The 26,949-nt window shown below is 44.4% G+C and overlaps 1 protein-coding gene across 1 annotated transcript in view; it reads right to left on the bottom strand.

Moving 5' to 3' along the window:
* Positions 1 to 25,724, bottom strand: part of cpm (carboxypeptidase M) — a 61,916-nt gene extending 36,192 nt beyond the window's left edge. The window contains exons 1-3 of the mRNA XM_084330356.1: positions 25,475 to 25,724; positions 23,936 to 24,116; positions 6,109 to 6,206 (exon numbers count right to left, since the gene is read on the bottom strand). Coding sequence (XP_084186482.1) covers positions 6,109 to 6,206; positions 23,936 to 24,113 — 276 coding nt within the window. The 5' untranslated portion in view covers positions 24,114 to 24,116; positions 25,475 to 25,724. The remainder of the gene's footprint in view (positions 1 to 6,108; positions 6,207 to 23,935; positions 24,117 to 25,474) is intronic.
* Between the last annotated feature and the right edge of the window lie 1,225 nt (positions 25,725 to 26,949).

Genomic DNA, 26,949 nt, shown 5'->3' with positions numbered 1-26,949 from the left:
CGAGGGGTCCGACAAGGTTGTTCTTTGTCGGGAATGTTGTATGCTACAGTATATCCATTGAACCTCTACTGCATAGAATACGATCTGATATCAGTGGTCTAAATTTACCAGGTTTTAAAAGAGCACATATTCTATCTGTATATGCTGATCCTGGTCACTAATCAGAAAGATGTTCATGTGATTGGGTAAAGGGTTAGTGATGTTGGCTTTTTTTTTTTTAAATGTAAAGTAAATTGGAAAAAGAGTGAAGCCTTGGCAGTGGGAAGGTGGTCTGGTGGTTTACCAGTTTTACCTGGAGGTTTAGTATGGAAGAAAGGTGGTATCAAATATCTGGGCATTTACCCAGGTGACGGGATAACAGTGAAAAAGAATTGGGAAGGTCTGGACAATTGTATAAATGGAAATGGTTGTTAGAGGAAGAACTTTGGTAATTAATAACCTGGTAGCCTCTTCATAGCATCGTTTAGCCTGTATGGAGCCACCTAGTAGTTTGATTAGAAAGGTGCAAGTAGATTTATTTTGGGACAGTGGGTACCTCAAGCTGTTCTTTTATTACCTAAAGAAGAAGGGTTGGTACTAGGGATGCTCGATATTGGCTTTTTTACCGATACCGATATTGTCCAAATCTTAATTTCCGATACCGATATCAACCGATATCAACCGATACCGATATATGCAGGGTTTCCCCCCCCAAAAAACGGAATAATTTCAGGTAATTAACATTACATATCTCTTGTTGTGGAATTAACACAACATTATGCATACTTTTGACAATAAATAAAATCAGAATTTGTTCTTACTTGCTTGCCTGGGTAAATAAAGGTTATAGAAATGTAAAATATTATTTTTAATTTTTTTAAACCGATACCGATATTTTCCGATATCACATTTTAATGCCGATATCGGCCGATAATATCGGTAGGCCGATAATATTGGACATCCCTAGTTGGTACATATTGAGAGCATAATGGCACCTTTTCATGTTCAGTTCATACAGAAATATCTCTGCACTGCAGGTAATTTTCTTGTTTGGAAGAATCTTGCGAGTGCTATTCTATGGTGGGTAAATGGGTTTGGTTTTGATGCTGCTTTGTTTTAATGGATGGGATCTTTTTTAACCTGTTCATTTTACAATGGGGATTTTAGAGCATGGAATCTTTTCAAAAGGAAAATGTTGGAGCCTGCTGTTTCTCTGTATTGGCTGTTGGGAGAGGCTCTTGTCGGTGGGGCTAGAAGGGACATCCAGGACAGCTCAACACCAAGCCTCACCCACACACTGTGCACAACTGGAATTATTATGCTAAGGAAAATAGTAGAGGCAGCTGGGCCAGGTTTAATGGATGCACATGCTGCTGCTAACCAGCTGGGTCATGTTAAAAACCATGGTCTGATTTTGAACTTTAGAGGATTTACTGTGAGGGGGAGGAAACCCCAGACGGAGAGGACCCTTTTCCAGAGTTGGAACCTCATCAAGTTCAAGTTCAAGTTTCAAGTTTCTTTTATTGCCACACGGCCAGGCTGATTTTAATGGCTGTTCTGGACTTTTATTGGACAAAAGAAATATGAAAGGGGTTGAGCTATATACTGTATACTGAAAACGACAGTGTATATACGTGTTGTGTTAAAGCTCTCGACGCAGGCAAGTTAAATGGAAAAGAAGATTCCGTGTGGAGAAAAAAGATTTATGTGAGTTGTTATTTTAAACCACGGTGGAGAGTTTTGTATAAACTCCTTTTTAAGAAAATAACTGGTGACTTGCAGTGGAGAATTATTCACGGAGCTGTTGCTGTTAAAGCGTTCATATCTGTAATGAATCCTACTGTTTCAAATTAATGTCCTTTCTGTGGAATTGTTTGTGTGGAGGGTTTAAATGTTAAAATAAAGGTTTGAAATTTAATTAAATAAGGGTCAATGGTACAGAGTGAAATATTTTTTTTTAAACTGGATTGTACACTGTGAAACTGTATATGAATTGTTTAGAATCAATCCCTATATTTTATAAACTGTTAATTTATGTAAATGTTTTTGGATGATGAGCAAACAGCGTTTCATATCTCTCATCCTCAGTCAAACAGCAGAGCAAACTGGCCAGCATATCATCTTGACATGATGTTTAGAAAATCTCCTGTTTCAAAGCATTATTGAGCAAAATTTGACCTATTTAAGAAATGATGACCACTTAATAATCATTTCATACAGGCTAAAACACTGTGAGAAGCACACGTTTAATATAAATGTACGACTTTGCTGCAGTCTCTGAGGTGCGCGCCTCCACACTGACTCTTTTGAAACATATTGGGCCACACCTCGCAAAACTTGTGAATCTTGACGAGACAAATGCCTTGTGTGTCTTGTTCTTGGTCAGGAATGAAATTGAAGAGAATGAAGATGACACAGATAAACATTTTATCCACAACCCATGTGTTTTCATTTAACTATCAGCGGGAAACATAGTTGTGTATGGAACATGGTTAGTCTACGACGTTAATCAACACACCCACCTGCTCACTGCGTGTGCGAACAATGACCTGCTTGTATTCTCTCACATGGGCTCAATTGGTCAATATGCAGACTTAGGACTTGGGTGCTGGGAGGGTAAATAACTTAACGTTTGCATTCTCACATACAACCCCTCCCATTAATGTGCTGTTAAGGTCAGGAGTCCAGTGCATGTGTGAATGAGTCTAGACTCAGAGTGTGTTGGTCAGTGTAGAACAATAACACCATAGATCAGATCTGTTGTGATACCTTGATATAATTACAGTAAACTTAATTAGACCATTGCCAAAACAACTGGTTCTCCTAAATTCACCATGTTTCCCATAAAACCTTCTTGTTGCAGAAGAAATGTTACCTTCAGCGTAAACAGCCCCTTCTAACCACAAATGCAAATGTCGTTCATCAGAACTCCTGTGGATCTGACACGGTCGTACACAATATCAATGCAAAATACCCGGATGCTGTCCTGGAGAACCTCCCCGCCCTCTCTATGAGGAACACGGCCAGCCACAGACGCATCCCCTCTATGAGGAGCTATAGCCCAGATGAGGAGCACGCTCAGACTCATCCCCTCTATGAGGAGCTAGCCCAGATGAGGAGCACGTTCAGCCACAGACTCATCCCCTCTATGAGGAGCTAGCCCAGATGAGGAGCACGTTCAGACTCATCCCCTCTATGAGGAGCTATAGCCCAGATGAGGAGCACGCTGAGACTCATCCCCTCTATGAGGAGCTATAGCCCAGATGAGGAGCACGCTCAGCCACAGACTCATCCCCTCTATGAGGAGCTATAGCCCAGATGAGGAGCACGTTCAGACTCATCCCCTCTATGAGGAGCTATAGCCCAGATGAGGAGCACGCTCACACTCATCCCCTCTATGAGGAGCTATAGCCCAGATGAGGAGCACGTTCAGCCACAGACTCATCCCCTCTATGAGGAGCTATAGCCCAGATGAGGAGCACGCTCACACTCATCCCCTCTATGAGGAGCTATAGCCCAGATGAGGAGCACGTTCAGCCACAGACTCATCCCCTCTATGAGGAGCTAGCCCAGATGAGGAGCACGTTCAGCCACAGACTCATCCCCTCTATGAGGAGCTATAGCCCAGATGAGGAGCACGCTCAGCCACAGACTCATCCCCTCTATGAGGAGCTATAGCCCAGATGAGGAGCATGCTCAGCCACAGACTCATCCCCCCCCTGACACTCCACCAACCATCGTATGCATGCCCGCCTCTCTTGGCTTAACGTTGAAAATAGATTGTCTTTTAATATACTTGTGCTGTTCAAGTTGGTCATGCGCAGTAAAACTCCTGTTTTTATACATAATCAGATTGTTTTTGGTAATACTGTGCATGAGCATTACACTAGAGGTTCCAGTAGTGGGCAGCTTGAAGGAGATCTTTTATTTTTAGAGCATTAACTCTTTGGAATAACCTGCCTCAAAACCTCTGCTGCATTTACAATAGATTCACTTTTAAAAAGAATCTTAAATAGTTGTTAACACTGTAAAGTATTTTTGTTTTACACTGTAATGTAATTTTAGCTATCTTAATTGTTAGTTTCATTATGCATTGTGTGTACTGACTTTTAATAATTTTGTTTTTGCAATAATAATTGTTTTTGTACGTTTTTTGTGTGTGTGTGGACCCCAGGAAGACTAGCTGGTTGCTATGGCACCAGCTTCTTCTTCTTCTTTCGTGTAACGTCAGAGGTCCAACTCCGTATCTTGTAGCCATGCCCTTAACTCTGGTCCCACATCAAAGAGGCTGGCTTCCGAGGGTGGTTTGTATAGGGGGCAGTATAATGGGGATCCTTAATCAAATCAAATCAAATCATCTCGGCCAGCCATCAGGCTCCACAACTCGGGCCATGGCCTGCTGCTGCCAGCAGCTGGAGAACTAATGGCAGCAGAACTTGAGAACTGTTAGAAATGTCTGAATGAACGAATGAATGAATGAATGAATGAATGAATGAATGAATGAATTAATGAATGAATGAATGAATGAATGAATGAAAACTTTATTTAACAGATTGCAGAATGGGTACAATATAGTACGGCTCAATACACACAATTGTTAAGGGAATGCAGACCAGAGGAAGAGGTTTGTCTTGTTTACATCAGGGTCCCCCATGTTCAATTCATAGTGTGTCTGACTCCTGCATGGACTATAACGTATATTATGACTGATACGGTATATAGACCCTCATCTGCACCCTTGTGTATACTATTGTTGACTGTTTTTGCCTATATTTATTGTCCTTCTATTACCCGTCCTGTACCTCCCCTCCCCCCTCCCCTGTGCTTCTATGACAACTACATTTCTCCAAGAGATCAATAAAGGAATATCGTATCTTCTCTAAATAGAGGCTACTTTAACCAACCATCGTGTCTCGTTCATGTTCTTTCATCCTGATCCGTTTCAAGGTGTTTCAGTTAAACCTGCCAAGTGTGGACGTTGGATTTACAATGAGATGTTGATGTTAAAACCTTAACACATCTGATTGTAGAAGTTATCTCTGTTGAGTGTCCCACCCTCCTCTCAGTGGTGTTGACAGTTTTATTGAAGTATCTGTGAGCCAATCAATGATTTAGAGCATTCCATTTCCAACGTCAGCATTTTGCTTGAATTTTTTGCAATATCTACCGCCTTTCCTGGTGAGCTAGCATGACGTGGCTGTGATATATGGATCCCTCAAGGGATAGTGAGAGAGAGACAGAGAGGTAGAGAGATATGAAACTAAAGGTTTGTCGACTTGTAACCGTCTTAGCTGATTTAAAAAAAAGTATTCTTATTTATTGTGCCTATGTGAATGAATGAATGAATGAATGAATGAATGAATGAATGAATGAATGAATGAATGAATGAATGAATGAATGAATGAATGAATTAATGAAAACTTTATTTAACAGATTGCAGAATGGGTACAATACAGTACGGCTCAATACATACAATTGTTAAGGGGATGCAGACCAGAGAAAGACGTTTGTCTTGTTTACCTCAGGGTCCCCCATTTTCAATTCATAGTGATGTCTTGTCTTGTTTTGTAAGCTCGTTGTGGCTGTAAATGAAAGTAACCTCAGTGTCTCAGTTTAAATAAAGGTTTGAAATTAAATTAATGTCTTTGTTTCCAATGGTTCTTTTGTTTCATCTGAACTCATTTCCTGTCAGTGGGGTTAGGGTCATTATGATGTGTGTGTGTGTTTGTATTGTGTGTGTACACCCAGTGTGTGTGTGTGTGTGTGTGTGTGTGTGTGTGTGTGTGTGTGTGTGTGTGTGTGTGTGTGTGTGTGTGTGTGTGTGTGCATTAAACAGACCAGTGCTTCACTAAAACCTACTGAAGCCAAACAGAAGACATGCGCGCACACGCACACACACACACGCAGGCACGCACGCACAACCCCACACACACACACACACACACACACACACACACACACACACACACATACACACACACACACACACACACTTTTTAAATGGCAGTATTCATGGTTAAGTATTTTCTAGGAACTATAATCTTCAAAGCTGATAATAAAACATGAGATGGTCTGAGATGTGTGTGTGTGTGTGTGTGTGTGTGTGTTTGTGTGTATGCGTGCTCCTACCTCGTTACCGTGCATGTTTCCAACATATTTAAAGTCTGGAACGCCCACGATGTGTTCCCTAGGGCTCCGCCCCAAAACCAGCACCCACAGCTTCCGACCTGACACACACACACACACACACACACACACACACACACACACACACACACACACACACACACACACACACACACACACACACACACACACACACACACACACACAGAACATGTGAGGACAGCAACCTAATATGTCTTAAAGGGACAGTTCGGACACTTTTTCATGAAGTTGTCTATTAGCTGACTTAGCGAGTCCCGTGGTTGGAGTTGTGGCCCAGTTCTGAAGCTCCAGACAGGCACACAGGGTCTCCAAACTAATATGTCCAACATGCAGACAAAAAGTTTGAACCACAACAGAAAACCTTGGTCCTCATGCATTTTAGAAGGTGACACTGTGACTGAGCACTAGAGGTGGGAAAAAAAATCCAAACAGAAATATATCACAATATTTTGTGTGCTGATATTATATTGGTACAGTGATGCCAAGTATCGATATATATAAAAAAGAAATTATAATAATATTTTCCTTTTTCTTTGGCTTGAAAATCCCATTTTACTGCAATAGAAATGTTTGGAATGAGACTGAGAGAACAGAGACTGAAAACATTATCTTATTAGATACAACAGATGATGTATTTGTATTTTATAGCAGATGTTAACAACGTTTTCTGCTGGGGACATAATTTGCAGTTGAAAAAAGGTAATACATCGCAAAATATATCACAATACTGCAATGTATTACAATATATCACAATATCATGATATTACAATATTGTGACTTAATTACATTTTTTCATTTCAAACCTTTATTTAAACTCGAAAGGCAACTGAGGTTTCCCTCATTTACAGTCATGTCGAGTGTACAGACAGAAATAAGCAAAAAATGTAAACACACAGCATATGAAATCATAACAATAAGACAACAAGACGAGGCAAAAAGCAAGGCTAACAAATCAATTAAAATCCGTACAACTTGATTGGCAAAGGTTGGAGATCACTTTTTTAAACTCAGCAACAGAGGGGAGAATCTCAAGCTTTAAGGACTGTCTCATGAGCTAGGGGCATCAAATGCAGATTTACCCTGTTCCGAGCAATCTCAGGGGACCTTAAGGACCAGCCACTTTAGTATGGTGATACTGTGGCAGTGTGGTATCGTGGGGCCTACCATGCACTGGGGCTAGTTCCAAGACATCATGTCAGTCTCTAGCAGAGCTCATGTTAGAGGGCCGCTGGTTTCTGTTGTGGATGGTTAAAACCTTTGACTGCGTGTTGAGGTGTGGATTAGAACTGTTAAACTATCACTGTTCACTAGGAGCCCCACCACAGGACTCTGTACCAATCAGTTTAACCAAGAAACAACTTATTAACCTCAAAACAAGTATTTCCCCATCCCTCTCAACTGTGTGTGTATGTGTATGTGTATGTGTATGTGTATGTGTGTGTGTGTGTGTGTGTGTGTGTGTGTGTGTGTGTGTGTGTGTGTGTCTGCGCGTGTAGGTATTTTTCAGGGGGTGGGTGTTGTGAATGAATGAAGCTCTCTGCTCTGCAAGTCTCAGCAAGCATAGAGAGAGCTGTACACACACACACACACACACACAAACACACACACACACACACAGACCAGTCATCAGTATATCAACACGCGTACACTCATAGTTTCCTACTGTGCTGTTGTCATACATTAAGGTCAACACGCACTACAGGACTTCTACACATGGACCCATTGCAGTTTGCATACAGGACAAGATGCGGTCTCCCAGGTACTGCACAACACCCTTTCTCACCTTGACAGTCAGAAGGGGGGATATGTGAGATTGCTGTTCATTGACTATAGTTCAGCTTTCAACACCATAGTCCCCACCAGACTGGTGGACAAGCTGATTGATCTGGGTCTGAGCTCTGCCATGAGCACCTGGATCCTGGACCTACAGGCCCCAGGCGGTCAGGGTGGGTGGTCATACCTCCAACTCAATCACCCTGAGAATTGGGTCCCCCCCAGGGCTGTGTTCTCAGCCCCCTGCTGTACTCACTGTACACACATGACTGTGTGGCCAGGTTCAGCTCCAACTCCATAGTGAAGTTTGCGGACGACACAGTGGTGGTGGGGCTGATCTCTAACAATGACGAGAAGGCCTACCGGGAGGAGGTTGATGTACTGGCACGTTGGTGCCGGGATAACAGCCTACTCCTGAACATTGGTAAAGCCAAGGAGCTGATCTAGGATTTTAGGAGAATACAGCAGGGGACACACAAGCCACTGTGGATAAATGGGGCTATCGTAGACAGGGTGAGCAGTTTTAAGTACCTGGGAGTCCACATCACAGAGGACCTGACATGGTCAACTCACATAGACACTGTGTTAAAAAATGCAAAACAGCGCCTCTACCACCTGAGACAATTAAGGAAGTTCAGAGTATCAGGGAAGATGTATCTCATGCTGTTTCCCTGCTTCCCCCGTGGTCTTATGTTCCTTTTTGTTTCTTTGTTTTTCTTTGTTTCTCTGCCTACTGTCAGCGACTTTGGGTTCTTGAGAAGCGCTATACAAATAAAATGAATTATTATTATTATTATTATTAAGATACTCCACTCCTTCTATTCCGGGGCTGTAGAGAGCATTCTGACTGGGAACATCACTGCCTGGTTTGGAAACAGCACGGCCCAGGATAGGAAGGCCCTACAGAGAGTGGTGCGCTCAGCAGAATGGACTACGGGTATTGCACTACCACCCCTGCAGGACTTATACAACAGGAGGTGCAAATCCAGAGCCTGCAAAATAATGAAGGACCCTCACCACCCCAACAACAGCCTGTTCAAGCTGCTGCGGTCAGGCAAGCGCCTCCGTATATATGCAGCAAGAACAGAGAGACTAACGCTCAGCTTCTTCCCTCAGGCCATCAGAACAATGAACACTGATCTCTCCACACAAGCACACACATACACACACACACAACACAACATTCTGCACTCGCTCGCACACAAACGCACCATAGGTCACTTTAAACACACAAGAAAAGGACACTTTAAAGGAAGGAAAAAGGACACTTTAAGAAAATAACTTGTTGTGAGTGTTGCATAGTATAGTTAGTAACAGCAAGTATAGCATAGGGACATATAAGTAAAACTGCACATTGTATAGGAGTGTACATAGGATCCAGTGCCTTTAAGCGATTTATTAACAGGTCTATTTACCATGTCTATTCTAGTTATCTTATTATTATTATTACTACTATTGTTTTATTGCACAACCGTAGCGGGCATGGCCAACCACATTTCCCTGTATGCCCTGGTATGTATGTAATGTACGTGATGAATAATCTCTTGAATCTTGAATATACCAAGATCAACACACACTACAGGACTTCTACACTAATGTCAACACACACTACAGCACTTCTACACTAATGTCAACACACACTACAGGACTTTTACACTAATGTCAACACACACTACAGCACTTCACAGTGCTCCATCTCATTATATAGACTGTCTCTGGTTAAACTACCACAGTGCTCCATCTCATTATATAGACTGTCTCTGGTTAAACTACCACAGTGCTCCATCTCATTATATAGACTGTCTCTGGTTAAACTACCACAGCGCTCCATCTCATTATATAGACTGTCTCTGGTTAAACTGCCACAGCGCTCCATCTCATTATATAGACTGTCTCTGGTTAAACTACCACAGTGCTCCATCTCATTATAGAGACTGTCTCTGGTTAAACTACCACATCGCTCCGTCTCATTATATAGACTGTCTCTGGTTAAACTACCACAGTGCTCTGTCTCATTATATAGACTGTCTCTGGTTAAACTACCACAGTGATCTGTCTCATTATATAGACTGTCTCTGGTTAAACTACCACAGTGATCCATCTCATTATATAGACTGTCTCTAGTTAAACTACCACCGTGCTCTGTCTCATTATATAGACTGTCTCTGGTTAAACTACCACAGCGCTCCATCTAATTATATAGACTGTCTCTGGTTAAACTACCACAGTGATCCATGTCATTATACAGACTGTCTCTGGTTAAACTACCACAGTGCTCCGTCTCATTATACAGACTGTCTCTGGTTAAACTACCACAGTGCTCCATCTCATTATATAGACTGTCTCTGGTTAAACTACCACAGTGCTCCATCTCATTATATAGACTGTCTCTGGTTAAACTACCACAGTGCTCCATCTCATTATATAGACTGTCTCTGGTTAAACTACCACAGTGCTCCATCTCATTATATAGACTGTCTCTGGTTAAACTACCACAGTGCTCCATCTCATTATATAGACTGTCTCTGGTTAAATTACCACCATGCTCTGTCTCATTATATAGACTGTCTCTGGTTAAACTACCACAGTGCTCTGTCTCATTATATAGACTGTCTCTGGTTAAACTACCACAGTGCTCCGTCTCATTATATAGACTGTCTCTGGTTAAACTACCACAGTGCTCCATCTCATTATATAGACTGTCTCTGGTTAAACTACCACAGTGCTCTGTCTCTGGTTAAACTACCACAGTGCTCTGTCTCATTATACAGACTGTCTCTGGTTAAACTACCACAGTGCTCCATCTCATTATATAGACTGTCTCTGGTTAAACTACCACAGTGCTCTGTCTCTGTGTCAAACTACTTCTGCAGGGAAAGCAGTTATAGATGGTGGAGATCCTGTAGACACACACACACACACACACACACGCGCGCGCACGCGGAAAAGATCGGATCCGTCTTCGTCTGGACAAGGCCTGGTCAGATAGAGGCACAAACGTACACACGGAGACACACATACACACACAGACAGACACAACACACACACCAATAGTGGTGCTGGGACACGAGCCAGGTGGCAGCCTAGATTAACTCTGATTAGCTCTGTGTGTGTGTGTGTGTGGGGGGGGGGGGGGGGGGGGGGCAGTCAGATTAGGCAGATTGGGTTGGCCAATATTACATTCACACAATAAAATGTCTCCTGTGGCCATAACACTAGAGGTGAGGTTTGACCAGGTGAGGCGATGCGTCTGGAGCAGGATCTGATGGCCTGGATCACTGACTACCTCACCAACAGACCACAGTATGTCCGACTGCAGGGCAGTCAGTCAGATGTGCCGATGAGCAACACTGGGGTTCTCAAACTTTTTCATACCGCGACCCCATTTTATTTATTTATTTTTTGGGGACCCCACACTTAACACTTTGGTCGCCAGGCTTATATTCTTAATAAACCATCCCACGCCAGCTCTATTTGTCTATGGAGAAGTTCCCCTTCTTTGCAGGGCTATAACTTTTTTAATTGTATTGCTAAATTGACATTACTATGGCCCATTCAACATCAAGTATCTATTGTTCAGGGTGTAGCAACGTTATACTTTTTCATTCACATATTCATACTAAAATACGGTCTAAAGTATAAGTATGTTTTTATCGTTTTCTGCAGCTTTCTTCAGAACGTGATTTATAGCCCCAAATGCATTATATTGATGATTGTATACAGTTTGATAGCAATCGGCGCGAGATACAAAATTTCAAATGGACGTGCTTCTAGAAGTTACTACTTATCATCTGATGTTGACCGGATGGGGGGGGGGGTCGTTTATAATTCCGTGGCCAACGTTAGATGATTCATCTAGTGTGGGTGATATGATCATTAGAGCAGTTTATATCGAACACGTTAAAAAATAACGCTGATCTTACCGTAGCTTCCTCGGGCAGTTGGGCGATGAGCATGGAGCAGAAATATTCCTATTATGGGATGTAGAAATATGCGATCCATCTCCAGGTTGTATAATAGTATATACGTCCAAATCATGTTGTTTATCGAGTTATTGGTAACGGATTGCTATCCATTGTGTCGCGCTCGAGTCCTGGGACTATTAGCGAGTGATCGGACCGAATTGGAATGAGCACCAGCTTCCATTTCCTGTTCCCGGTTTGAGCGATCCGCCGATCCGGGGGAGAAATATGATTGCGATCACAGATTTTTGAAATATTGATATCAAAGACGTGGTACGGCGTCTTTGGCGACCATAGTGTTAATGTATCGCGTCATTTCAAATGTGGAATTAAGGAATATCAAAATAAAAGCACACGTTGTTGAACTTGATCATGCATATTTATTAGAACATTTAATTACAGAACTATGTTATCAATACACATTTATAAAACGAGGCATATTTTGCCCAAATATGTTGCCAGAACATAAAAAAAGATAAATATTTTTTTTATTTGTATTTTTTTATAATGTTTTGTACTTGCCAATGCGCAAGTAAAGTTATTTTTCACTTTCACCTACCCGCTGTCACCTACACGCGACCCCAATTTGGGTCGCGACCCGTAGTTTGAGAACCACTGCTCTACACCTCTAACTTCAGCCACAACTCGAGTGGGTGCCATCTACAGAAGTTCTCTGAGGACGACACCGTGGACAAGTACAGAGCCCTGGCGGAGAGCTTTGTAGGGTGGAGCGACAACAACCACCCCCAGGAGGTGGAGATGGTGGAGACCTACAGGTTCCCCTGGGAGTACAGTAGACAGGACTGGTCAGACAACACCGTGGCCCTCTACAGGAAGGGACAGAGCAGACTGTTCTTCTGAAAGACTCAGGTCTTTCAATGTGTGCAACCAGCTACTGCAGACATTTTTACCAGTCTTTGGTTGCCAGTGTCCTCTTCTTCGCGGTTGTATGCTGGGGGGGGGGGGGGGTAACATCAACCTCTTAACAGTCCTGCAAAGTTATAATACAACGCCTGTCGATTGCACACACAAAGAAAGCTATTCTTGAACCATTTACAGCACATGCATGGGTCTGGCCTCTTTTGAAAGGAAACATTCAGAATTTTCTTTACTTACGTTACGTCTGAATTATTTTGCAAACACATGCCTGAAAAAGAGTTCCAGCTGAGAGGTATTAGCTGGAAAACACGATTCGTCCATAGCCTGAAGTCTTATTTAGTCCAGGTCCAAAGTTGATAACAATACCACAGAAAATGAGTGTTTTACACATGTTTTTCTAATCTATCCAAAATGGCCATTGGCACCAATGCATTGGCACGACGTCAGAGACGTCAAACGAGTCTTCTTCTTTCGCCAGAGGAAAATACATATATATCCTCGGAAATATCCCTCATGTAAGATATCGTCATTTCCAGAATTTCATTGGCTACAAAAACTGTCAATTATTTTCACCGTCGGGGTTGATTGGTCCGGTCACTGGGAGGTGACACCGGATGTGGTAACTTTTTCTAAACCGACCGATGTGTTGGTTGATAGACAATAACACAGCGTGAGGCCGACAGACGAGGGCAAATGTGCTGTGACCTGCAAACGTTAAGAGGTTATAAGAGACACTAACAAACTGAACACGCTGGTGAGGAAGGCTAGCTCCATAGTGGGAGTCGAACTGGTCAAACTAGAGGTGGTGGCTGAGAAGAGGACAAGGAAAAAGCTTGATGCTATACTAGAAAGCCCCTCCCACCCCCTAGCCAAGAGGAGGAGCCCCCATGACACACCACCACAAACCGCCTTGGCCAGTCCTTCGTGCCGGTAGCCATCAGACTCCACAACACGATAGTTGGAGAACTTGAGAACTGTTGCTGCTATGACACTTGCATTTCCCCAAGGGGATTAATAAAGGAACACTTGACTTGAACCCTTACATGTGTAATGCTGAAGCTAATATTAGCTAGCCATACCACTAAACATTACATGTGTAATGCTGAAGCCAATACCAGCTAGTGTGACTTTGGCTATTTTTGCTAACACAAGGCAATTATATTTGTGCTCACACAGGGAATGTGATCAAATTCCTATGGACCTATACAATAGCCACAGGAGACGAGAGTCTGTGTTGTAAAATGGAGAACTGTCGAACTCAGCAGAAATTCTAGACCCTCTTTTAAGTCTGCTATTCTAAAAAAAACCAAAACTGTGTCCTTGTTTGGTCTGTTACTATTTTCCGAAAAGCCATATCATTGGCTTATTGACAATATTGTAGCATCTTCGCTATTAACGACTCACCAACTCGGGTGTTGTTTCTCACTTATCTGTTTATTCTACTCTCAGGTATGGGTCTCAGGTACAAAGACGGTGTGCATCACCTCTGCTTGAATTGTAGACTTGGTGCATCACCTCTGCTTGCATTCCCATACCCCAAGAGAGCGCACTCGCAGGTGTACCACCCTCTTATACCCTCAGCCCTTGCCCCCTCCCCTCTACCAACCCCAGGCTCGCGCGACCAACAGCGTCACCTGAGCCCCGGGTTGGTAGAGCGCAGAGTGACAGCCCGGCTGACCAATGACCCAGACCCTAGGGTCGCTACAATATATAAAACTAGGGATGTCCGATATTATCGGCCGATATTGGCATTCAAATGTGATATCGGAAGATATCGGTATCGTTTTTTTTTTTTTTTTTTTTTCATTTCTATAACCTTTATTTACCCAAAGTAAGAACACATTCTGATTTTATTTATTGTCAAAAGTATGCATAATGTTGTGTTAATTCCACAACAAGAGATATGTAATGTTAATTACCTGAAATTATTCCGTTTTTTGGGGGGGAAACCCTGCATATATCGGTATCGGTTGATCGGTATCGGAAATTAAGAGTTGGACAATATCGGTATAGGTAAAAAAGCCAATATCGAGCATCCCTATATAAAACGCTTGTTTATCTCTGTTCTTGGCATCGCCATGCTACTGTATATTCTGCCCGTTGAAATTTATTCTTTTTCCATTCCATCCTTTCCCGTTTATGCTTTTGCTTAACTTTTTAATAAACCTCTGAAAGATTAATTATACCTTTCATTATTGAATATTCTCAGATAAACATAACACTAGCCATAATCCCTTCATGTGTAATGCTAAAGCTAATACTGGCTAGCCATAACAGGGTCTTACGAGAAATCAGCTGTATTTGTGGTGGGTCAGGGTCTTACGAGGTCTCAGCTGTATTTGTGGTGGGTCAGGGTCTTACGAGGTCTCAGCTGTATTTGTGGTGGGCCAGGGTCTTACGAGGTCTCAGCTGTATTTGTGGTGGGTCAGGGTCTTACGAGGTCTCAGCTGTATTTGTGGTGGGTCAGGGTCTTACGAGGTCTCAGCTGTATTTGTGGTGGGTCAGGGTCTTACGAGGTCTCAGCTGTATTTGTGGTGGGTCAGGGTCTTACGAGGTCTCAGCTGTATTTGTGGTGGGTCAGGGTCTTACGAGGTCTCAGCTGTATTTGTGGTGGATCAGGGTCTTACGAGGTCTCAGCTGGTTCCAACACAACAAAGGCCAGTCAGCCAACCAGCTGATTACACTTTCAAATGACCAGTAGTCAGGGTACAGGGTGCACGCACGCACGCACACACACGCACGCACGCACGCACGCACGCACGCACGCACGCACACACACACACACACACACACACACACACACACACACACACACACACACACACACACACACACACACACACACACACACACACACACACACACACACACACACACACACACACACACACACACACACACACACACACACACACACACAGACATACATGCATGGATGGACACACACACAAACTTTGAGCTGGATGCTTGTAGCAGTATGTCACTTGTTGCCATGGGGCTGTGTTTGTGTGTGGCGGGGGGTAAAGAGACAGTTTGGAGAGTTTACCAAACATGCACGCTCTCTGTCTGTCTCTCTTTCTGTCTACCTACCTGTCTCTCTCTCTATCTATATCTGGATCATGTCTATCCCTCTTGTAGCTGTCTCTGTCTCTGTCTCAGCTGTCTCTCTCAGCTGTCTCTGTCCTCAGCTGTCTCTGTCTCAGCTGTCTCTGTCTCAGCTGTCTCTGTCCTCAGCTGTCTCTGTCCTCAGCTGTCTCTGTCCTCAGCTGTCTCTGTCTAAGGGTCCTGGGTTGTTCTGGGCTGGTGGTTCAGCTGGGGGTCCGGGGTCTGTTCTGGGCTGGTGGTTCAGCTGGGGGTCCGGGGTCTGTTCTGGGCTGGTGGACTCATTCTCTTTAGGGGGCCGGTCAGCAGAGGGGCGACTGGGAGTGGGGGTGGTGTTTGTGTCTGTTAGGGTGGTGTCTGTGTCTGTTAGGGTGGTGTCTGTGTCTGTTAGGGTGGTGTCTGTGTCTGTTAGGGTGGTGTTTGTGTCTGTTAGGGTGGTGTTTGTGTCTGTTAGGGTGGTGTCTGTGTCTGTTAGGGTGGTGTCTGTGTCTGTTAGGGTGGTGTTTGTGTCTGTTAGGGTGGTGTCTGTGTCTGTTAGGGTGGTGTTTGTGTCTGTTAGGGTGGTGTCTGTGTCTGTTAGGGTGGTGTCTGTGTCTGTTAGGGTGGTGTTTGTGTCTGTTAGGGTGGTGTCTGTGTCTGTTAGGGTGGTGTCTGTGTCTGTTAGGGTGGTGTTTGTGTCTGTTAGGGTGGTGTCTGTGTCTGTTAGGGTGGTGTCTGTGTCTGTTAGGGTGGTGTCTGTGTCTGTTAGGGTGGTGTTTGTGTCTGTTAGGGTGGTGTCTGTGTCTGTTAGGGTGGTGTCTGTGTCTGTTAGGGTGGTGTCTGTGTCTGTTAGGGTGGTGTCTGTGTCTGTTAGGGTGGTGTCTGTGTCTGTTAGGGTGGTGTCTGTTAGGGTGGTGTCTGTGTCTGTTAGGGTGGTGTCTGTGTCTGTCAGGGTGGTGTCTGTGTCTGTTAGGGTGGTGTCTGTGTCTGTTAGGGTGGTGTTTGTGTCTGTCAGGGTGGTGTTTGTGTCTGTCAGGGTGGTGTTTGTGTCTGTTAGGGTGGTGTCTGTTAGGGTGGTGTTAGGGTGGTGTTAGGGTGGTGTTTGTGTCTGTTAGGGTGGTGTTTGTGTCTGTTAGGGTGGTGTCTGTGTCTGTTAGGGTGGTGTCTGTTAGGGTGGTGTTTGTGTCTGTTAGGGTGGTGTTTGTGTCTGTTAGGGTGGTGTCTGTGTCTGTTAGGGTGGTGTTTGTGTCTGTTAGGGTGGTGTCTGTGTCTGTTAGGGTGGTGTCTGTGTCTGTCAGGGTGGTGTTTGTGTCTGTTAGGGTGGTGTCTGTGTCTGTCAGGGTGGTGTCTGTGTCTGTTAGGGTGGTGTTTGTGTCTGTTAGGGTGGTGTTTGTGTCTGTTAGGGTGGTGTTTGTGTCTGTCAGGGTGGTGTTTGTGTCTGTTAGGGTGGTGTCTGTGTCTGTTAGGGTGGTGTCTGTGTCTGTTAGGGTGGTGTTTGTGTCTGTTAGGGTGGTGTCTGTGTCTGTTAGGGTGGTGTTTGTGTCTGTTAGGGTGGTGTCTGTGTCTGTTAGGGTGGTGTCTGTGTCTGTTAGGGTGGTGTCTGTGTCTGTCAGGGTGGTGTTTGTGTCTGTTAGGGTGGTGTCTGTGTCTGTTAGGGTGGTGTTTGTGTCTGTTAGGGTGGTGTCTGTCAGGGTGGTGTCTGTGTCTGTTAGGGTGGTGTTTGTGTCTGTTAGGGTGGTGTTTGTGTCTGTTAGGGTGGTGTCTGTGTCTGTTAGGGTGGTGTTTGTGTCTGTTAGGGTGGTGTCTGTGTCTGTTAGGGTGGTGTTTGTGTCTGTTAGGGTGGTGTTTGTGTCTGTTAGGGTGGTGTCTGTGTCTGTTAGGGTGGTGTTTGTGTCTGTCAGGGTGGTGTTTGTGTCTGTCAGGGTGGTGTTTGTGTCTGTCAGGGTGGTGTTTGTGTCTGTCAGGGTGGTGTTTGTGTCTGTTAGGGTGGTGTTTGTGTCTGTCAGGGTGGTGTTTGTGTCTGTTAGGGTGGTGTCTGTGTCTGTTAGGGTGGTGTCTGTGTCTGTCAGGGTGGTGTTTGTGTCTGTTAGGGTGGTGTTTGTGTCTGTTAGGGTGGTGTCTGTGTCTGTTAGGGTGGTGTCTGTTAGGGTGGTGTCTGTGTCTTATAGGGTGGTGTCTGTGTCTGTTAGGGTGGTGTCTGTGTCTGTTAGGGTGGTGTCTGTGTCTGTTAGGGTGGTGTTTGTGTCTGTCAGGGTGGTGTCTGTGTCTGTTAGGGTGGTGTCTGTGTCTGTTAGGGTGGTGTCTGTGTCTGTTAGGGTGGTGTCTGTGTCTGTCAGGGTGGTGTCTGTGTCTGTTAGGGTGGTGTCTGTGTCTGTTAGGGTGGTGTTTGTGTCTGTTAGGGTGGTGTCTGTGTCTGTCAAGCTGGTGTTTGTGTCTGTTAGGGTGGTGTCTGTGTCTGTTAGGGTGGTGTCTGTGTCTGTTAGGGTGGTGTCTGTTAGGGTGGTGTCTGTGTCTGTTAGGGTGGTGTCTGTGTCTGTTGGGGTGGTGTCTGTGTCTGTTAGGGTGGTGTCTGTTAGGGTGGTGTCTGTGTCTGTTAGGGTGGTGTCTGTGTCTGTTAGGGTGGTGTCTGTGTCTGTTAGGGTGGTGTCTGTGTCTGTCAGGGTGGTGTCTGTGTCTGTTAGGGTGGTGTCTGTGTCTGTTAGGGTGGTGTCTGTGTCTGTTAGGGTGGTGTTTGTGTCTGTTAGGGTGGTGTCTGTGTCTGTCAGGGTGGTGTCTGTGTCTGTTAGGGTGGTGTCTGTTAGGGTGGTGTCTGTGTCTGTTAGGGTGGTGTCTGTGTCTGTCAGGGTGGTGTCTGTGTCTGTCAGGGTGGTGTCTGTGTCTGTCAGGGTGGTGTCTGTGTCTGTCAGGGTGGTGTTTGTGTCTGTCAGGGTGGTGTCTGTGTCTGTTAGGGTGGTGTCTGTCTGTTAGGGTGGTGTTTGTGTCTGTTAGGGTGGTGTTTGTGTCTGTTAGGGTGGTGTCTGTGTCTGTTAGGGTGGTGTCTGTGTCTGTCAGGGTGGTGTTTGTCAGGGTGGTGTTTGTGTCTGTTAGGGTGGTGTCTGTGTCTGTTAGGGTGGTGTCTGTGTCTGTTAGGGTGGTGTCTGTGTCTGTTAGGGTGGTGTCTGTGTCTGTTAGGGTGGTGTCTGTGTCTGTTAGGGTGGTGTCTGTGTCTGTTAGGGTGGTGTTTGTGTCTGTTAGGGTGGTGTCTGTGTCTGTTAGGGTGGTGTCTGTGTCTGTCAGGGTGGTGTCTGTCAGGGTGGTGTCTGTGTCTGTCAGGGTGGTGTCTGTGTCTGTTAGGGTGGTGTCTGTGTCTGTTAGGGTGGTGTCTGTGTCTGTTAGAGTGGTGTCTGTGTCTGTTAGGGTGGTGTCTGTGTCTGTTAGGGTGGTGTCTGTGTCTGTTAGGGTGGTGTCTGTTAGGGTGGTGTCTGTGTCTGTTAGGGTGGTGTCTGTTAGGGTGGTGTCTGTGTCTGTTAGGGTGGTGTTTGTGTCTGTTAGGGTGGTGTTTGTGTCTGTCAGGGTGGTGTTTGTGTCTGTTAGGGTGGTGTCTGTGTCTGTCAGGGTGGTGTCTGTGTCTGTTAGGGTGGTGTCTGTGTCTGTTAGGGTGGTGTTTGTGTCTGTTAGGGTGGTGTTTGTGTCTGTTAGGGTGGTGTCTGTGTCTGTTAGGGTGGTGTCTGTGTCTGTCAGGGTGGTGTTTGTCAGGGTGGTGTTTGTGTCTGTTAGGGTGGTGTCTGTGTCTGTTAGGGTGGTGTTTGTGTCTGTTAGGGTGGTGTTTGTGTCTGTTAGGGTGGTGTCTGTGTCTGTTAGGGTGGTGTCTGTGTCTGTCAGGGTGGTGTCTGTGTCTGTTAGGGTGGTGTCTGTGTCTGTCAGGGTGGTGTCTGTGTCTGTTAGGGTGGTGTTTGTGTCTGTTAGGGTGGTGTCTGTGTCTGTTAGGGTGGTGTTTGTGTCTGTTAGGGTGGTGTCTGTTAGGGTGGTGTTTGTGTCTGTTAGGGTGGTGTTTGTGTCTGTCAGGGTGGTGTTTGTGTCTGTTAGGGTGGTGTCTGTGTCTGTTAGTGTGGCGTTAGGGTGGTGTCTGTGTCTGTTAGGGTGGTGTTTGTGTCTGTTAGGGTGGTGTCTGTTAGGGTGGTGTTTGTGTCTGTTAGGGTGGTGTTTGTGTCTGTTAGGGTGGTGCCTGTCAGGGTGGTGTCTGTGTCTGTCAGGGTGGTGTCTGTGTCTGTTAGGGTGGTGTCTGTGTCTGTTAGGGTGGTGTCTGTGTCTGTCAGGGTGGTGTCTGTGTCTGTTAGGGTGGTGTCTGTGTCTGTCAGGGTGGTGTCTGTGTCTGTTAGGGTGGTGTCTGTGTCTGTTAGGGTGGTGTCTGTGTCTGTTAGGGTGGTGTCTGTGTCTGTCAGGGTGGTGTCTGTGTCTGTCAGGGTGGTGTCTGTGTCTGTTAGGGTGGTGTCTGTGTCTGTCAGGGTGGTGTCTGTGTCTGTCAGGGTGGTGTTTGTGTCTGTTAGGGTGGTGTTTGTGTCTGTTAGGGTGGTGTTTGTGTCTGTTAGGGTGGTGTCTGTGTCTGTTAGGGTGGTGTTTGTGTCTGTTAGGGTGGTGTCTGTGTCTGTTAGGGTGGTGTTTGTGTCTGTTAGGGTGGTGTCTGTGTCTGTTAGGGTGGTGTTTGTGTCTGTTAGGGTGGTGTTTGTGTCTGTTAGGGTGGTGTCTGTGTCTGTTAGGGTGGTGTCTGTGTCTGTTAGGGTGGTGTCTGTGTCTGTTAGGGTGGCGTAATCCAAACCATCACAATGCCTTCTGTCTGGACCAAGCCTCATGTTCTTCCAACTGCACAAAGTGGAGACGTAAATAATCACAGACCTATTTCCAAATTATCAGTCCTAGGCAAGACAATTGAGAGCCTCACAAAGTACCAGTCTGAAAACAACATTCTCAATAAGTACACATGACAGCACATACGACGCATCATCAGAATGCATTCAGTATCACTGAGTCAGTTCTGTCATTTATATTCCTGCTACTGTCTATAAATAATAAACTAAATAAACTGAATCCTGGTCAAACGGTCAGATTTTATGATTCATATAGTAGTAACACTAACACAACCATCTGACAACATCATGTCTCTCTCTCTCTCTCTCTCTCTCTCTCTCTCTCTCTCTCTCACTCTCTCCTCTATCTGTCTCTCTCTGTCTCTCTCTCTTTATCTAGCCCTCTCTCTCTCTCTCCCTCTCTCTCTTTCCCTCTCTGCTATCTGTCTCTCTATCATTTAGTTTACATTGTAGTTCTTCAGCAGATGCTCAGTCACATCAACATAGAACCAAGTTCCAATACTGCTAGTGTAAACCGTCTCTCCCTCTCTCTGTCTCTCTCTCTATATATAGATAGTTAGATATATAGATAGACAGACAGACAGACAGACAGACAGACAGACAGACAGACAGACAGACAGACAGACAGACAGACAGACAGACAGACAGACAGACAGACAGACAGACAAACAGCTATGTAGCAGGTTTGCATAAAGCAAGGTAAGTAAGTAAATAAGTAAAGTGTATGTAGTATTATTTAGCACCTTTCACAGACCAAAGTCACAAAGTGCTTCACAAAGAATAAATACTGTTAAAAATAAGACCACAAAATAATAGAAAACAAACCATCAAACATAACATTCTCTCAATTAAACACATTATTTGGAACATCAGACACAATGTGCACAACCTGAAACTAATTTACCAACTGCTAAGCCAATTCTGATAAACTCCAAAACACATTTTTTAGTTTTAGACTCAGAGTCCCATTCCAAACCACACATTTTTCACAACACTAGACACAACTCTCTATATCTTGCACACTCTTCTTGAATTCCCTCTCACACACTGCCACTCACATTTCTAAACTCCAAAGGCTGTTGTGCAATTTGCAATCAGAAATGAGCTATAGAAGGGTCTCCTGGTTTGTTTGGAGAAAACGGATGGTGGCAACATTGAAGAGAGAGGTGAGCAGCAAGGCAGAGGAGTGAGAGGAAGAGGAGGAAGAGGATGAGGAGGAGTAGGATGTTTACATGTATTTCGTTCACATATGTTTATGGACAATGGGAGTGGAACTTTGTACATTTTTATTTTTATATAAATAATGTGCTAAAGAATTCAGTGTTTTCCATTCATACTACAGTGTTTTCCATTTTGCAGTGTTCAATGAGTGCTTAGCATGTTTACTCATATGATGTGTTTGTCATTTGAAAATAAAATGCCATTTAGTGAAGAGTTAACACTGTTTTGAGGGCAACGTGTGCTTTTGCAAGAGAAGTGTAGGATTTAGCATTTTGTGTGTCCGTTTTGAGATTTGTGTTTAGGGTTTTGAGGAAGTCAGGTAGTCTATCAGGAAATGTGTTTAAGCAATTGAAAAAAACTGCTAAAACAAAACACTCAAGACAAAGACCAGTTTGAATAAATTAGTCTTCAGCTGCTTTTTAAATGCGTCAACAGAGACTGCTGTGTGCTGTGTAGTCTGACGTCACTTTGGCCCACCCGCGAGGTCCACCCGTATAGTGATTTATCATTGGGAAAATGGATTATCGGCTATTGTAATAATTCTGCCTCATGAACATTGGCAAGCTTTCCATTTTTGCACAAAATGAGTTCCCTTCTATCACTAACATTATTGTTTAAGCATTTTTGGTTGAAATAAAATTCGGCGATTTCTTCATGTGGAGCTATTAGATTGTGGATGAATACGCACAGAAAGGTACACCATGCAAATGTTCATGCTTTATTTGTTTTAAAACGAGACGATTTAGAAATGGGCAATGGGGAAATACATTGCGTTTTTCAAGATGGTGGACCGGCCGGAAACGGCAATGACGTAACCACTACACCTCCCTATAGGAAGAACGTTCCACAATGTCTGAGCCGGGACTTCAAAGACACACAATCTCCTTTTGTTTTGAGTTGAGAGTGAGGGACAACCAGTAAGCCCTGGTCAGAAGACATCAGTGACCTACTGGTGATGGATTCATCAGGTCACTGATGTACAGGTGATGACCTGCATGTATGTGAAAACAAGGCATAGTTTGCATACTGTAGTTAACAGGAACAAAACCCGCAGTGAGCTACACTGATCTGTCCCCACAGCTCTACCAGTGCTAACAACACTACTAGACATGGAGAGCGTTAACAGACAGTAGCCTGTATCTGCAGTGGGCTCGCTAGCTAGGAATCTGTCCTCATGGGCGGCTAAGTGGCGCAGTGGGCAAGGCGCTCGCCACTAATGCAGGAGATGCTGGGTTCGAGCCCAGCTCTCGGCATTGCTACCAGCTTGGCTGGTCGTTCATACTAATACAATTGGCAGTATTAGGGGGTGGGAAGCTGGCGGGTGGGGATCGGACGTTGTGGACAGCGACTCCTACAGGTCGGTTGGTGCGCCTGCGCAGCAGAATCAGGAAGCAACGAGGGCGGCGTGTCCCTCCCACGCAGACCCCCGCCGCTGAGAGATCGCGCTGTGCAGGTGAACAGATGCGACGGCTGCCTCCTCGTGTACCGGAGGGGACACGTGATGTATGGCTTCGTCCACATTGCAGCCGGCCAGTGGGAGGCATGGCCTAACAGCGTTCGAGACAGGGGAGGGGAGAATTGGACAATACGAAATCGGGATGGGAGAAAAATAGAAAATGGGAGAAAAAGTAGATAAAAAAAAAAAAAAAAAAAGGGGGAATCTGTCAGCATTTAGACCGTTGTTCTCGTCTTGGCTGCAGGCTGCAGGACTCACAGGAAGTGGACTTATGTCCCCAGATCTTTCAAGTATGTGATGTTTGGAAACTTTTACTGTTCTAAGATTAGCCAGAGGAGAACGTCTCCTTGTGGTACACGGGGGGTATTTAGGCATACAGTGTCTTAGACAGCTTTTATCTCTCCTCACCGCCCGTGACCCCCCCTCAACCCTTCTAGCCTTCTCTCATCCCTCCTAACTAATCCCTCCTTAGCTCCAACTCATCCATAACCCTCTCTTCTCTTCTCCTCCTCTCTTCCCCTCTCTTCTCATCTCTTCCTTTCAGTCCCTCCTCTCTCGTGATCGTGACCTACCTTCCACAGAGTCTCCTATGCTGTGTAGATGAGTGATATCAGGGTTGGTCCTGTTGATCTCTAGTAGGAGGTTCTCCACCTCTATTGTGTTGTGGTAGCGGAACTCCAGACCACTCCCCGGAGAGGACAGGGTGAGGAGGAGAGAGAAGGAGAGGACAGGACACAAGACCAGCATCATCACCTGTATAACAGACACAGAGTCAGCATCATAACCTACAGTATATAACAGAGTGTTAGGGGTAGATCCACAAAGAATGGATTGCACGGAGCAAGTTGCACCCTTACTTACAATTCATTATGAATTGAAAATGGGGGACCCTGATGTAAACAAGACGAAAGACTTTCTCTGGTCTGCATCCCTTAACAATTGTGTGTATTGAGCTATACTGTATTGTACCCATTCTGCAATCTGTTAATAAAGTTTTCAATCAATCAATCAATCACTGTGCAGAATGACAGCATGGTGTCTACTGTTAGTCCTTGTATCCCAAGCTCAGTCAGTCAACTAGACTCGAGAATGACAGCATGTTGTCTACTGTTAGTCAGTGCATTAGGGGTTAATTCAATCAACTATAACTAGAGAACGTAAACATGTCTCCATTACTATTATCGTCGATGGTGGGGCTAATCATTTGTTTTCATGTTATTTATTAAAACGGACGTTATTTCCATAGTAGTAAACATCCCCTGTGTGAGTTCCCACTTACTTTAATGTTCAAAGACAGAAAGTCAACATTTCTTCAACTTATTAGCAGCTCATGCATAAGTCATATAGCGTGTCCTGGCTGTGTCAGTTTGACGAGAACAAACATGTCTGAGGTTTTTTAACCTGTCTCTCTGGTGACACACCGGACAACACTGTTGAGTAACGCCGGACAAGAGGATGTGACCAGGTTCATTCTATTGCATATTAGTCGTTTTTCTTGCTCAGAAAGTTGCCCAGTGTGTCACCACCCCTAGTCACTCTGAATTGAAAATGGGGGACCCTGATGTAAACAAGACGAAAGACTTTCTCTGGTCTGCCTCCCCTTAACAATTGTGTGTATTGAGCCGTACTGTATTGTACCCATTCTGCAATCTGTTAATAAAGTTTTTCATTCATTCATTCATTCATTCATTCATTCATTCATTCATTCATTCATTCATTCATTGAATGAATTCATTCATTCATTCAGTCTACACATGTTCTAAGTTAATAGAATAGCAGGTCAGTAGGACATTCTGATATTATTCCTCGCTGAGATTCAAATTGACTGTTCTGTTTCTTAGTGAGCCTACAGACATTAAACAGAACAGACATTATGTCAACATCTCAAGTTGAGCATGCTTCATAAAATGGTAATTAACTAATAATAACAGATATTTTAGAAGTGATACATCTATCACTGTAGTATATGGTATCTGGCAGTCAACAAGTGTATCAATCAACAGTCTACTGTACCATAATATGCTAATAAATCTACTGTTGTAAATCTATGATAATGAGTCTATAATGAGTGTGAAACAGTTTCATGAAGGGTGGATGTGAGTCTTTCTTACCTCTCTGTTGGTTTAGTCAGGCTACTGTTCAACTATCGGGTCACTGGGACGGCATGCTCTCTGCTCTCTTTCTACTGACAGAGTCAAGTCTCTCTCTCTCTCTCTCTCTCTCTCTCTCTCTCTCTCTCTCTCTCTCTCTCTCTCTATCTATCTCTCTCTCTCTCTCAGCTGCCAATGTACACAGAGACGCGTCTCTCTAAGTTCGTGTCAGTCGCCTCTCTCTCTCTTTCGCTGTCTCTCTCTAGTTTAATTTTCCATTCATGTGGCTCTCTCTCTCTCTCCCTCTCTCTCTCTCTCTCATTAAAAGTCAACCCCAACGCTGTTCTGTGACTAGCTCGCATATCTCCGCCTGTTCTGCCTCTGTTTTCTCTCTCTCTCTCTCTCTCTCTCTCTCTCTCTCTCTCTCTCTCTCTCTCTCTCTCTCTCTCTCTCTCTCTCTCTCTCTCTCTCTCTCTCTCTCTCTCTCTCTCTCTCTCTCTCTCTCTCTCTCTCTCTCTCTCTCTCTCTCTCTCTCTCTCTCTCTCTCTCACCCGGGACGTCCCGGCAGAAACGCACCTCACTCAGCGTCACGGAGAGGCGGGGCTTAGAGGGAGTACTGCTCTATTTGAGTCACATACAGGAGAGAGACAAAGTAGGACTGGACTCCATATCAATATAAGTCAGATTTCTCACAAAATAATTTCTGACTGGTGAAAATTACAATTCGTCTGTCTATAGCTCTACCCACCCAACCCCCTCCTAATGTACAGTTTCCTCCCCCCTCGAATGTATATAGTTTCTGTTAGGATCTCTGATAAAACTGTATATTTGTATATCTTGTATGTCAGAAATGTAACAGTACTGTATAGACTGTATGTCATGTATGTCGTAAATGTCATGATATGTATCTGTATATCTGTATGTTGTCCGTATGTCATAAATGTCTATATGAATTGAAAATGGGGGACCCTGATGTAAACAAGACGAAAGTCTTTCTCTGGTCTGCATCCCCTTAACAATTGTGTGTATTGAGCCGTACTGTATTGTACCCATTCTGCAATCTGTTAATAAAATGTTCAATCAATCAATCAATCAATCAATCAATCAATCAATCAATCAATCAATCAATCAATCTACCTACGTACCATACTGTACTACTTACCAAACATTTCTCACACCATCAAAATAGATTAAAACAATTATACAAATAGAACCCATTGGAGGAGGACCAAACATAATGTTGTGGAGGGACCTACTTGGCCTGCTTTGGACAACAGGTTTAAACAACCACCAAGGATGACTTAAAGGCACACACCAACATTATGGGAAATGTGCTTACCTTCTTCTCCAGACTCAGACAAGAAGATAGATACCAATTTCCTCTTGCGTTCAGTAGAACGCTATCTGGCTGCAAGCTAGCCTAGCTTAGCACAAATGCATGGAAGCGGATACGGACTGCTAGCCTAGCTTAAAACTCAGCAAGAGGTGTTTTTGGC

The sequence above is a fragment of the Notolepis coatsorum genome, assembly GCF_963971535.1.
Source record: "Notolepis coatsorum genome assembly, chromosome: 15".
Classification (NCBI taxonomy): domain Eukaryota; kingdom Metazoa; phylum Chordata; class Actinopteri; order Aulopiformes; family Paralepididae; genus Notolepis; species Notolepis coatsorum.
Note: the sequence above shows the minus strand (reverse complement) of the source record. Positions and strands in the feature narration are given on the sequence as shown.